At 29.6% G+C, this 14,472-nt stretch overlaps 1 protein-coding gene across 3 annotated transcripts in view; it reads right to left on the reverse strand.

The window, feature by feature from the left end:
• The window catches only part of LOC122510118 (kynurenine 3-monooxygenase), a 49,345-nt gene that overhangs the window by 6,663 nt on the left and 28,210 nt on the right, over positions 1–14,472 (reverse strand). For 2 of the 3 annotated variants that reach the window (XM_043624542.1, XM_043624544.1), the window contains exons 2-4: positions 2,221–2,290; positions 1,719–1,909; positions 1,551–1,599 (exon numbers count right to left, since the gene is read on the reverse strand). In XM_043624542.1, the coding sequence (XP_043480477.1) occupies positions 1,551–1,599; positions 1,719–1,909; positions 2,221–2,290 (310 nt within the window). Of the gene's footprint in view, positions 1–1,550; positions 1,600–1,718; positions 1,910–2,220; positions 2,291–5,350; positions 5,462–14,472 lie in introns of those variants that run through there. The other variant, XM_043624543.1, reaches the window with a different exon arrangement.

The following is a 14,472-nucleotide window of genomic DNA, read 5'->3' on the forward strand; positions in this document are numbered from 1 at the left end:
AATAGCGCTCACTATAAAAGTGCCATAGGGCTCACTATAATAGCGCCACTATAATAGTGCTCACTATAATAGCACCACTATAATAGCGCTCACTATAATAGTGCCATAGCGCCACTGTAATAGCGCGACGGACTCTTTTCAAAACCTATGTTCCCTCGCCTAAAAAATTAACGTTAAGAGTTCCTCAACTCCTACGAAAAGAAGACAATAAGGAAAACGCTAACGGTCGTATCAATAAATGTAGAATTGCTTCTCAGATCGTTCTTACTCCCACTAAAATTTTTGATTTGAAACAATTTAAAAACGTGTAATGCGAGTGTACACGAAAATCTTTGTATTTTTTGTCGTTTTTGTTCAATTCACATTCATCTGGATTTTTTGGTCGTTATTGATTATCAGCTGGTTGTGTTTCGTCAACGGTCTGTGTCGAAATTTGAAAAATCTAGTTAGATATTTAATCTAGAAAATTTTTCCTTTTTAAACGGGAATCGAAAAAGTTAAATTAATACACAATATAAAATTTCTTTTAATTTAACACAGGTTGTATATAATTTGGGATGTGTCTAGTTTTCTTCTGAGACATAACTAAACACTAGGAGAGGTGCGTTTAGGTTAATGAACCAGTATCACCCCACTGACTAAACTTGCAAGGCGTCAAAGATTAACTTGGTAACAATCGAGTACAATAAACTTTATTTAGAATTTCCTTACTCAATTACGAGTTAACAACAGTGATTGGCTGAAGAAAATCTGGGCATTTGCCTGTGTGTTTTGGCGTTACCAAGATGGATAGGTAGCACAGTCTGACCGGAATTATTGAAGCTCTTGAATGTAATTTAAAATATTGAGGTCTGAACGAATAGACCGCAAGTTTAATGGAATCTAAGAGTTTTCGAAGAAGTGTTAAGTAAAATTATTAAGGTTAAAACCCCAAATATAGAAAAAGAGAAAAGGAATAAGAATCAAGGTAATTATTACAGTGCGATAAAGGTGAATCATAGAACAAAGATAAAAAGGATATATATAAATTTTTGAGAGAAATATATTAGGGAGGACACCCTTCGGGTAAATGACCAAACAGGCATGTTAAACAATTTTTAAATAAATTTCTTATAACTCAATGTAAAGTTAACAATTATTAAAAATGCTAAAAAAAATAATTATACAGTATAATTAATTTCACTTTTTCATCAAACTTAACAGGGAAACAAAGTATTAAAAAATCAATTTATTTATTCATCTCATTTTGTAAAGAGAACAATATCATAAACGCCGTTGAGGGAATTTTATTATGTACGTGTTTAAAGTCAATGCTACCAAAGAAATGCGATATGGAAGAATTCTTGTGGCTTCACATGCAACTTTGTAATTCTATACTGATGCAAATTTTTACATACACTTGTGTAATGTTCTATTGACTTAAAACCAATACTTATTACAATAAATTAAAAAAGTTGATTCTCTGGCATTATTTAAAAACCATAAAAAAAAACCACAAGTAGAATATTAAGAGTAAAAATAAAATATTAAACAATAAATTTTTTACTCACCGTCCAATAAAACTTTGTTCAAGTACATTCTATTTACGGAATAAATGCACTGAAAAAAATTGTTTCTTTTTAAATGCAGTTAAAATCTTATATATTAATATAATAAATCAAAAGTCAATTATTTTTATTTTTATAAAAGTAAAAATTTAAAATATAGAAAAAACTTACGTTCTTGTGAACGCGATCGTATATCATCTCACTGAGTTTTCCACTTTTCATGTGTATCATTCTACCTCGCATGGGCATAGCATGATGATTGATAATCAAATCTTCTAGACCAACTTCTCTTAGAGCTGCTCTTCCACGGTGAGAAAGACTGAGATCTATGCTTTGCCCTCTTGAGTCTGCTACCCGTATATCTAAAATATATTAAACATTTTAAAACTGTGTATTACATTATACGATTTAGGGAAGTTAATTTTTTTCGCAACCTTAATTTCAATGCGTCAGTTTTTATTATTTATTATTTTAACTTTAATTACTTATTGAAAACAAATTTTGGTCTTATAAAAACACTAGTTTATTTTAAAATGAACTGGAATAGAACTTCATTTAAATTATTTAAGAACATTATAAATGCAGGGTTAGTACAAATTTCATTTTTCTACTTTATTTATTTAAAAAATATGAGTTTGGGAACAATGCTACTTTTATTCTGATAAATATTTACCTGGTCGATATTCGTATATGCGAACTTTGTGATCTCTTTTTGCAAATAAACAAGCAATTAACGCTCCTACCTGTGAATTATGAAACATAAATTTTTATTTATTATTTTAAAGTGGTTAATTTTACTCATTTTGTAAATTTTTTTTGGTTATACATTTTATATTGTGTCCAACAACTTTTAAATGTTCTAAGAACGTTCTAAAATGTCCAGAATAACTCTAATTGTCTTTAGGACATTAAAAAGAGGACCATATTATGTTATATGTCTGACCTAGAGACGACAAAATGGTTTTGAAACATTTTTGGAAGATTCTAAGGACATGTTTGGCACATATTTTGGTCCTTCTTTAATCTGTTTTTGTATGTTTCTAGGACGATTTTCAAAACTCTATTTTGGAATCAGTCGATTTTGTATTTCTAATTCTTTGTATCATGATTTTTCAGCTAATGCTCCATTTTAATGAATAGCAGTTGGGGGAAAAATATCGAGTAAAGTTCATTAAAATACATATTATGTAACAGCTCCAAACCACAATTTAACTAGGTAACCCATTTGCAATGTATCAATCTATATTATCTAACATATAATGTTTGCCATCGTCATATAACAGATGACGGTATTGTATTTCTAATATCGGAACTTAGAATACTATTGCTTAAAGTTTTCTTTTACTATTAAAAATTAAATATCACTATCCAGATCTTCCTAGAGGGAACCAGAGAAAAAAATTTCTATTATTCACATCACTCTATTAATTTAAATTATTTTGACAATCAGTAAACCAGCAACGGTATTTCTAGAGATAATAATTTTCATAATTAATATCAAATTTTGGTAATGAATACATTTTTCAATCATTATCACTGCCGAAACGAGTTAACAAACCGATCACTATAAAATAAAGCAGTCGAATTTTGAGGTAAATAACTTTACAATTAACTGCATACGGTTTCACGGCTGATAATTAATTACAAATTTCTGTTACGATATTGTTATTAGTAATTATTTTTAACGTATGTAGTTTATAATTAAACAAATTTTTGTTCACTTATTTCCTCTTTAGTAATATTAATCAAAATTGTTCTCTTCTAAAAAGGACAAAGCATTATGTATAATTAAATTTTTCACCAAATTTTACAATTAACTGAAAATTCTCTACTTCTAACAGTTAATGATCTGTAATAAACTATGTCGACTAAATATAAACAATATATTAAAATACATTTTATTATTATTATTATTATTATTATTATTATTATTATTATTATTATTATTATTATTATTATTATTATTATTATTATTATTATTATTATTATTATTATTATTATTATTATTATAACTCACAGAAGTTTGCTAAAACACATTAACTTTTTTAATTTCAATAATTATAACTAATAGGAATAACTTAATTATTATTAGTTAATTTGACTCTAAAAATTAAAAATTAATAATATTGTCCTAAATTTCATAAAAATTGATATTAATATTTTATTTAGAATACAAATTTCTCGCAAAATTTTATCATTGTCAAATCGCTATCTCAATTATGAAGTGGATAGGAAAAAAAATCGATATCGTTCTTAATTATTTACAGGGCAATTATATAAAATTAATATAAATTCTTTACGACTCTAAATTAAATTTAAGTTCATTCAACACGTATAATAATATTTCATAATTAATTTTTAATCAAGTGATTAGTGGAACGGTAAGCTTTCAATTTTTCAATATTTAATGTATCTTTTAATTGATATTAAAAATCAGCAAAAACAATTTATATTTAACTTTAAATAACCTTATTTTTTAGGTAAATAAATAACACAGGTCAACAAAAAAAGACTTACTTTTTTTATGAGATAGCAGAATGGTTTCCTATGTATTTTTGGACGCTGAACACGATCCCGACTTCCAAATTTGCCCATCACGTCAGGATTTTGAGAAAAGTGGGGGTAAAGACCCCAAAAACGCTTTTTTGAGGATTTTCAACATTTCTTTTCTCTTTAACCTGACGTGCTAGAGACTTCCACAAGGTCTTAAATTAAAGCTTGTAATGTGCACTACAAGACCAATATCCATAAAATAAAAAAAAATTAAAATTTTTTTCAAAAAATGGGGTTGAAGACACCAAAAATTTGTGTTTTTGGATTGCTTTAATAGACTTCTTGCAATCGCTTGGATTCGCTTGAAAATGGGTACTTGGGGTTTTTGGGGTCGCTGATTACGAATCCAATATTTGTTTGCAAAAATTTAAAACGGCGAAACCAAGATGGCAGATGTAAAAATTAAGAATTGCTTGGATTCGCTTGAAAATTGTTATTTCAGGGTTTTTGGGGTCGCTGATTACGAATCCGCCATTTTTAATTTTTGCAAACTAATATCGGATTCGTAATCAGTGACCCCAAAAACCCCAAGTAACCATTTTCATGCGAATCCAAGCAATTGCAAAAAGTCTATTAAAGCAATCCAAAAACACAAATTTTTGGTGTCTTCAATCCCATTTTTTTAAAAAAAATTTTTATTTTTTTTTATTTTATGGATATTGGTCTTTTAGTGCACATTATAAGCTTTAATTCAAGACCTTGTGGAAGTCTCTAGCACGTCAGGTTAAAGAGAAAATAAATGTTGAAATTCCTCAAAAAAGCGTTTTTGGGGTCTTTACCCCCACTTTTCTCAAAATCCTGACGTGATGGGCAATTTTGGAAGTCGGGATCGTGTTCAGCGTCCAAAAATACATAGGAAACCATTCCGCTATCTCATAAAAAAAAAGTAAGTCTTTTTTTGTTGACCTGTGTAATGTTATGGCCTATTACATTTTTCACTTTTGATTGATTTTTCATTTAAAATTAATACTTTTTGATTAGATTATTAGTTTTACTAAAATTAAAAAATCTATAATTACTCTTTATTCATACTGTTAACTAAATGGTATAAAATTGCAATGAATTGACACCAAAAATGTGGATCAAATCAAAAATTTTTTAGTATCAATTTGATAATTTTAAGAAAACTGAAATTATTAGAACATTATACATTTAAAAATTTCCCCTTTAAAATTGTTTCTTGCAATTTGTAATTATTCTTAATGTATATAAATAATTATGTTATCAAAAAATTATATTTTTTTACTAACCAAACCACCACCAACTACCGCAACATCAAGACACTTTGATTTATCCTCCATGACGTCCGAGCTTGAACTGAAGCCGGTTAACGAAGTGCGAGACTAGCTTTACCTACCCTCGTACAAATTTTTTGTCCTGATTCACCTTCGACTATGTAAGATTTACATAGATTATATAAAAATATATCTGCACATAGTTTCTAAACCTCAAATTACATAATCGTATTTTTTAAAAAATTATATTCTTTCCCTGTGAATCTAAAGTGTGTATTATACTTTAACTTTATATGACTTTTTAAGAGAAATTTCAAAATGTTTTATTTCTTTTATAGAATATTTAAAAATAAAAATGTATTAGAAATAGCAACAAGCAAATAAAGAAAAGATATAATATCCTTTTTTAGAAATTAATATCTATTTTCAATATCAGAAAAATTTTTCTATAGAAGAAAAATATTTTATTTTCAGAATTGTATATCTAAATTTGAAAATAATTACATTAAGTCATTCTTTTTCAAAATTGACAAAGGAGTATAAAATACAATTTATTTTCAATTACAATATTTTTATTTCAAAAGTACCATTTTTAGAGAAATAAAAATAAAATGATAAATTCTGATAAGTTGGTGAGAATACTATAACAATTTACAATAATAAATTGAACTTCAAAATTTATAAGTATACTGAAAATGAACATTGATCTTTAATTATTTAACTGTTATCAATTTTGAGTAATAAGTTAAAAATAATAGGAATTGAACAATTATTTTCCTAATATTTCATCAAAGATAAGCAACGTACAAAATTTTTTCAAATAATTAAATATTAAAAAAAAATTATAGTGGATACTTTTTATGTGAAAAAAGTAATAGTCTCTTGGTAAATCTTTTTTTTTTACCAAATATAATTTCTTCATTTTTCTATATTTTATCTTAAATAATAAAATGTGAGCGTTGTCTCCGAAACCACTTTCGCGAAATTATATAATAAAAACAAATCTTATCAGTGACAAAATTTAACAGATCTTTTTCTACATGCAAGTCAATGTATATTTTTACTAAAAGATAAAGATTTTAATAATCAATTTAACACTACCGAACATAAATGGGTGATTCTACAAACGAAGGACGAAAATCAAGAAAATTTGGACACAACATTTTTTTCTCATTTATGGTCTGAAAAGTATTTTAACTTCAAGTTAATGGTACTAGTAAAGACATACATAAGTGGCCAGACAAAATATTAAAAATTACAAAATTTATGGTTATTTATAAACAATTTATCCAGAGAATTAAAATCGTGTCAAGAAAATTCCCATTAACATAAAAATTAATGAATGGATTTTTATAAAATTGGTTACTTGGGGGTTTACGGGGTTGCTGATTAAGAATCCAATGTCAGTTTTTCAAAATTCAAAATGACGGATCCAATATGGCGGACGACTTTTGAAAAAACTTATCGTATTCGTCTAAAAATCGTTACCCGGGGGTTTTCGGGGTTGCTGATTAAGAATTTAATGTCAGTTCTTCAAATTCAAAATGGCAGATCCAATATGGCGGACGAATTTTGAAAAAACTTATCGTATTCGTCTAAAAATCGTTACCCGGAGGTTTTTTGAGGTCGCTGATTAAGAATCTAATTAAATTAATTTTAAAAAATTGTTCGATTTTTATTAAAATTGATTTTGTAAAATATATTTAAACGTTAAATAAGTTATTTACCAAGAGGAAAAGTTAGAACTAACAATTTACAAGTTACCACCATTTTCGCAACTTTTGAATCAGATAGTTCAAGATTATTTAAAATACGGAATACTTGATGCATACGGAAATTTCCGAGGACTGAAAAGAAATCGAGTACCCGAAAAAATCGAATACTAAATACTTTGAGTACACCTCTGGTTTTTAACGTTGAGTTTAATTTTGAATTTACTTTTTAATAATTTATTAATTTATTTTCATTTAATTTATTTAACTAATGAATAATTAATAATAATAATAATAATAATAATAATAAATTGTAATTAATTAATTAATTATGATTATTAAAAATTATTTAAAATTTATTTATTTTATACATCTATGAACTATAAATATAGTAGTAGAACTAAAAAACATAATTAAATTGTTTAAACAAATTGTAAAAACAATAATGGTTAATTTGAAAAAAGTTGACCTCGGATTGGTAATAAGCGAAACAGAAAATCACCGAGTAACGATTTTTAGACGAATATGTTAAGTTTCTCCAAAATCGTCGGCCATATTGGATCCGCCATTTTGATTTGAAAAATTTTAAAAACTGACATTAGGTTATTAATCAGCAACCCCGAAAACCCCCAAGTAACGATTTTTACGAGGATCAATAAAAGTCATTGGTTTAATTAATTTTTGTTGTAATTTAATTAATAATTGTTTTTAACAAATTACGGATGGTCTATTTTTTTCTATGAGGACAATTTCACAAATCATAGAATTGTAAAAGTAAGTTCAAGTGTCTAATAATAAGAAGTCGTCCATATACCACGTGGACAGTTTAGGGGGGAGGGGGGGTTCGCCAAAAATCCACGATTTTCCACGAGGGGGGAGGGGGGGGGGTCAATACAAATGTCCACGTGGACACAAAAGTTTAATTTTATATCTTTTTTTTCTTTTTATTCAACTTTATTATTAGATTGTGATCAGACAATATTTGTAATCCGAAATTTATTTAACTGTCAAAAAAACGCCAAATTCTTTTTTAATTTATATTACAAAATCATTATCGTAAATGCACAAATATGAATATGTATATGCAAATTTGACAATTAGGAATACAAAGCAACCTCTACAAACTCTTACAAATTCTAAAAAAAATAATTTCTATTATTGTTTATGTGAAGGCTTAAAGCTATATTGGATTTTAGAAAATTTAAGATTTGTTACCGAAGAGATTAAGTATTTCTACTAATATAATAATTGAAGATATATTTCTGCCAAAGTCCTCTCTATAATACTAAAAATGGTATTTACCTATTTAATAATATTTTAAGATAATTTAATCTTTATTGAATTTTAAAGAAGTTTGTTATAAAAAAATTTAAAGAATTTTTTAATTGTATTTCTTATTAAATATCTTTTTATTATTCACTATTTTAAAATAAAAAACCCGATTGTCCACGTGGACAATCAGGGGGGGGAGGGGTTCGTCAAAAATCCACGATTGTCCACAAGGGGGGAGGGGGGGGGGTCAAAAAGTGTCTAAAAAGTGTCCACGTGGTATATGGACGACCCCTAAAGAACTACTTTGATTTTAGTGGGCTAAACTTTATTCATATAAAAAAATACCTACTTATTCCATTTGTTTAATTATGTCAATATAATTATTTATGCGAAATGAAAATTGAAAATTCAGTTATAGCAATTTCTTGTAAATTTAATTAGGATTATTTTAAGACCAGAAAATCTAACAATAGTTGAAAATTGTTAGTTTTAAGCGTATTTTTAGTGATATAGTATACATTCTATCTTAAAAGTGCCAGACGAATGAGAACCAGACGAATGAGAATTTGGCATTTTTTGTTTAAAAAGTAGAAAAATAACATTAAATGAAAAAATCCTTCAGTACTATCTTATAGAGAATAATAATCTACAAAACATAAGTCTATAGAATGACCAAAAAATAAAATATTTTTTTAAAAAATGTATGCCAGACGAATGAGAATTTGTCTGGTCACAACACAATCTCCGTCACAAATTGAGAAATCTTGATTAATAGATTAGAAGATTCAATAAAACCCGATTGGTATCACATTTAGTTTAGTTTAATTAACAACTACAACGAACAGTAACTTCTTCAGAATGTTGATTTTTAATAATTTTTACATTTTTTGCACTGCCAGACGAATGATAACAAATTCGGGAGACAAACTTCGCGAAGATATTTTATAAATAAGATATAGAGAAACATCATAATTATTTCCATATTAGTAATCTACAACTATTCAAAATTACTAATTCAGTATATGAATTTTCCGCAAAACATTTGAAAAGTGATATTTATTCTCAATATGAACTATCATTCTCCCAAAGGGACATGCCAGACGAATGAGAATTTAGCACTATAATGTGTATTTTTTGCAAAAAAAATTTTTTTTCATCGGTCCTTTTTCTGTGCCATAATAGAAACCATTAAGATTTACAATTTCCATTAAAAGTAAAATTATTTTTTCCAAAATTAATATACAAAACATGCTTCAGACATCAAAATTCCCTCTTTTGTAGAATCACCCATATGTCAAAAAAATATAAAAATCTTTGGAAGAAATTTTTGTAAGCAGAGCAAAATAATTTATAAATTGTTTAGAAGTTATAAAAAAGTTTGTAAACAAAAATATCAAAAAATTCGTAGTTGTCAATTTTTACGGTTCAGTTTTTCTATCAATTTGATAAAATAAAAAAATAAAATGATTTGGTGTAAAACAACACATTTTAAAAAACTGAAAAGATAAAAGCAAAATCGTTTATTAATTGATTCAAAAAAATATTTTTAAGGCCTGAAATACTAAAAGTAAAATCTCTATATTTTAAAAACGTTTATTTATTTTTTATTAAAAACTGAAAGGTGGGCTGCTATTTAAAATTTTAAAAATAAAGTGGGATAAAAATGAATTATATATCAATCACACATTTATCATCCTTCTTCTGAATAATTATTTGAAAACAAAATCAAATTTTTTCTTCGCCGTTATATAATTAATTGAAGCATTTTACGAAGATAAAATAAAGCGAGAAATTGTGGAATAAAATGAAATATTAAATATCGTTGTAGCGATCGCATGAAAATCGAATCATTTTCTGCCCCTGACAATTTATTGCCACGAAAACCAATTACCAAATGAAAAGAAAATTTTCCAGCTGAAAAATTTTAATTTTTTAAGAAATTAATTAATTTTTTCAGCTGAAAATTTTTAACACAATAAAAGAAATTAATTAATTATTCCAATTTATTTCGCTATTTGAGACTAATTGTCTTCCCACTACCCTCTTTCCACTCTCACTTCCCACCTTCTACTCCCACTTTCCATTTCCACTTTTATTTCCCACTTTCCACTTTCACTTTCCACATTTCACTCCCACTCTCTACACACACTTCCTACACCTATTTTCACTATCCACTTTTTATTTTCTTCTTTCTATTTAGTAAAACTAATTTAATATATTAGGGGAGACTGGGGCGAAAAGTTAAATTGTGTAAACAGTTAAAATTCACTATCTTTCGAACGGAAATAGTTAGAGCATTGCAATTTTAATTATAGAAGGGTGTTATTACCCTAAATAAATGTCCGCAGTTATGCGACATTCTGTCCATTTTTGTGGTGTCCATATTTAAATTTTTTTTCACCCTACTTTTGAAAATTTTTTCGTAAAAGAAAATATCAACTTTTAAGTATATTTTTTGCATTTATTCTCACCGCGATTTTTTTACTTCATTATTTAGGTCCCCTGAAGACATACCTAAAGGTATTTGCTAAATATCTTTAGTCAGATTTTTTATATTTGTTGTTAAAGCCAAAAATGCACCCTGGGGTGAAAAGTTAAATGTATTTTTACATGTTGTTAAAAATGTTTTTTACATTTTTCGTTTTTTTGGGTTTATTTGTTGAAAAATTATTTATTTGACATTAGGCAAGTACTCTGTCAAAAAACAAGACCGTTCACGTGAAATAAACCAATTTTTTTTTTTGAAATTTTATTTTTTTAACATTATAACTGTTCTAAAGCTTTTGTTAAATAAACACAGATCTTTTATTAACTAAATTACTTGTTTACGTATACTTTAACTTATCTACTACTTAACAACTATCAGAAAATAGTTTTAGTAGGCTAAAAATAGTATTTAACATTTCGCCCCAGCATGGGGCAAAAAAAAAAACAAACAAAAAAAACAAAATTTTCAAACAAGGGCAAAACATGTATTTTATGCAAAAATATCAGAAACTTTTTTATTGAAAGTTGTAGGGGACAAGTTGCCCTACAATATTGATATCTATAATATTACTATAATATTTTTTCTACAATGTAAAGTTTTATTAAAGTGGAATGTAGGAAGTGAAAGTGGAAGTGGAAAACAAAAGTGGGAAGTGAGAGTGTAAATGGAAAGTGCCCAAGTTAAAATCACACAGACCTCGTCCTACCAAACCGTGGCATATTGTCCTAGTGACTCAGCCACTTTAATGCAGCCAGTTTTTCGATAGATTCCGAAGCCTACACCACAGTCTATCTTGAAACCGTCTGTATACTAGACTTCGTCCCCAAGTGGAAAACCCTTCTTTCAGTCCATTCTGGAAGGTTTGAAGATCTTAAAGCGAGGTTTAAATTTCACCCTCTTGATCATTTTATCTTGTACCATATTTAATTCTGGGATTGATAGAATTGAACGTGGAAGCTTGGTGTGTTCACCGTCAAACTTCCACCTCCCATGTGCGGTTAGCATGATCATAGTAAGAGCCGCCTTTTTCACCGCAGCAATATGAAGAGGTACTTCGGTTAGTATGAATCCTAGCGCAGCTGTTGGCGTGGTCCTCATAGCTCCCGTAATACCTCTAAAAACCATTGCTTGGAGTTGGTCCAGTTAAAGAACCGTTACTAGAAGTTGAGTCCTAGACCACCAAACAACTACCGCGTGAAGAAACCTGGGTTTTAAAATCATCTGATAGATCTAGTTGACCATATTGGACCTCAGTCCCCACGATGACCCTATCCCCCTTCTACACGCCCAAAAACAGTACAGAACCTTCTGTACTGATATTCGAAATGTTCCTTCCAACTCAGCTTCTTTGTCCAGGATTACTCCAAGATACTTAGCCGATTCGGAAATAGTTATTTTTCCGCCCGCTCGTAGGTAGGGGAAGCGGGCGGAAAATATTTTACCGCCCGCTGACATCACACAAGCGGACAGTAAATTATTTTCCGCCTGCTTCCCCCACTCCCGGGCGGAATGTGTTACTTTGCGCCCGCCTTAAGTGTCCGAAATGACATGCTCTCCGTTTTCAATCATATCTCGGAAATAAAAGGAGGTACAAAAACAACTTAAATACCATTAGAAAGCTGATTAATTTTTGCGTAAAATAAGCCGTCTTTGAAGTCATTTCGTTAACTATTTTTTGAGTTGTAGACTGAGAAAGAAAAAAAAATTATCTTTTCTCATTTTTGTCTCTTGATTTCAATTTTTTTAAAAATTTAGATACAATTTTTCTAAAAACACATAAATCTTCGTTAAAATTTCAGCTTTAAAATAAGCTTTCGAAAATTAAAAAAGGTTAATCCGTCTTCGATTTATCATTAAAAGTGAGAAGACGTGTTTTGACCCATTAGTGCATTGCAATTTAACTGTGACGACTCGATTCTGGCTTTGCGCGGCAGTGAATGAGAGAGAAAGCAGGGACGAATTCTAGATTTTTAAAAAAGTTGATATGATTGAAAAAGTGATGGCATGTTTTTTCCTAGAGTCGAGTGTAATCGTCCTGATACTCGTGGACGGTAGTGTATTTCCTTGTGGAAACTACTATATTCGTTTTCTTTGGGTTTACAGAATGTCCAGTCAGACTGCACCAATCCTTGACAGTTTTAAGTGCACCTTTTGTAAGCTCCAAGAGGGTCTCAATTGAGTGTCCTCTTATAATTATAAAGATTCATATCCCTTTTGCAAAAGAACCAGATATATACCGTCCCCCCTGAGGCCTTAAATGGTCTGAAAGTGCCTATTGCCCAATCAATTCCTTCCAGAGTCACAACTTTGGCTGCTAGTTTTCAGTGTTTCCGATTTCCTCGAGCTCTACTTGGTCCCACACCATAGTTATTCTCTAATCTTTCTCTAAAGTCCGGGAAGTTTACTTCCATCAGATACTTTAGACACTTCTTTTTTTCCTGGGAATAATGCCCATTAGGTAACATAATGGTGGTAGTTAATTTAACCATTGGGTCTCTAGCTAGTACCTTATGGAGTCTTGATGCTTCTGGTACTCTTTCGATTCCCTCGCAAAAGATCCTCCAGCTGATACCCCGTGCCTTCTCTACCTCTTTCTGGTAAGAATTAGGAGCAGCATGATATTCATCCTATGTTTGCTGATTATTTCGTTTCTTGGCTTTATTGAAAAGATTTCTTACTGTTTTCCTATGTCCTTCCAAACAGGAGAAGCTACACAGCTTCTTTCAAAGGAGCAGATAATCGAATCTCGCAGATATTCCGCTGCGAGTTCCAACTCTTTATGCGTTCCATAAGAGGTGGGAAAGTCTTCCATAGAGGCCTTGAGGTCCTGAATATATGAAGCCCAATCAGTACTCCTAGGATTACGTCTCAATTTATGGTCCGAAAGGGAATCTTCATCAGACACCCTCCAGTCCCTCACACCATGCCACACAGACTTGGAACAGATCATCATATCCAACACTTCCTTTCTGTTAACAGTAACGAAAGTTACCCTGATTTAAAATTTTTAAATCTGTATCTACCAGAAAATCTAAAAGTCTTCTGCCTCTGTCCTTAATGTCAGTTCTACCCTATACGACATGGTGCGCATTGGCATCACAACCTATTATCAAAGGGAGACTTTGCCGTTGACAGTAATCTATCAACTTCTCCACCTCTGTAGGTGGTGCGGGTTTATCCTCCGATCCTAGAAAATAAGCGGAAGATACTACAACCTCCTTTTTATTTCCGTTCTTTTCCAAGTACTTAGCCTTAACAATTTATAAGTCCCTAGTAGTTAATTCCAATAGAGGGAAAGCGTCTAGACCTTTATAGATCAGGCAAGCCCTTGGAACTGGTTCATGTGGTAAACTGACTAGCTCTCCAAAACCATTTAGTACTCTGATTCTCCACTTGTACACTGCAAAAACAAGTGTCTCATTTTGAGACGTTTTGTCCCATATTTGAAACACATAAGATGTCTTAGTCCACATATTTAAAACAGATATGTGTCTCATTTTAAGACGTTTCAAAGTGTCTTACACATTTAGCAATGCATTTTGAGACACGAAATGTGTTTCGAGTATCCGTCTCACACTAAGAAGACGTTTTGCGTGTCTTATACGCATTGAGTTACCATTAATGTCTTAAAATGAGACACGAGATGAAATTAAATGTCTCAATAT

This window comes from Leptopilina heterotoma, unplaced genomic scaffold (assembly GCF_015476425.1).
Source record: "Leptopilina heterotoma isolate Lh14 unplaced genomic scaffold, ASM1547642v1 Lhet_666, whole genome shotgun sequence".
Lineage (NCBI taxonomy): Eukaryota > Metazoa > Arthropoda > Insecta > Hymenoptera > Figitidae > Leptopilina > Leptopilina heterotoma.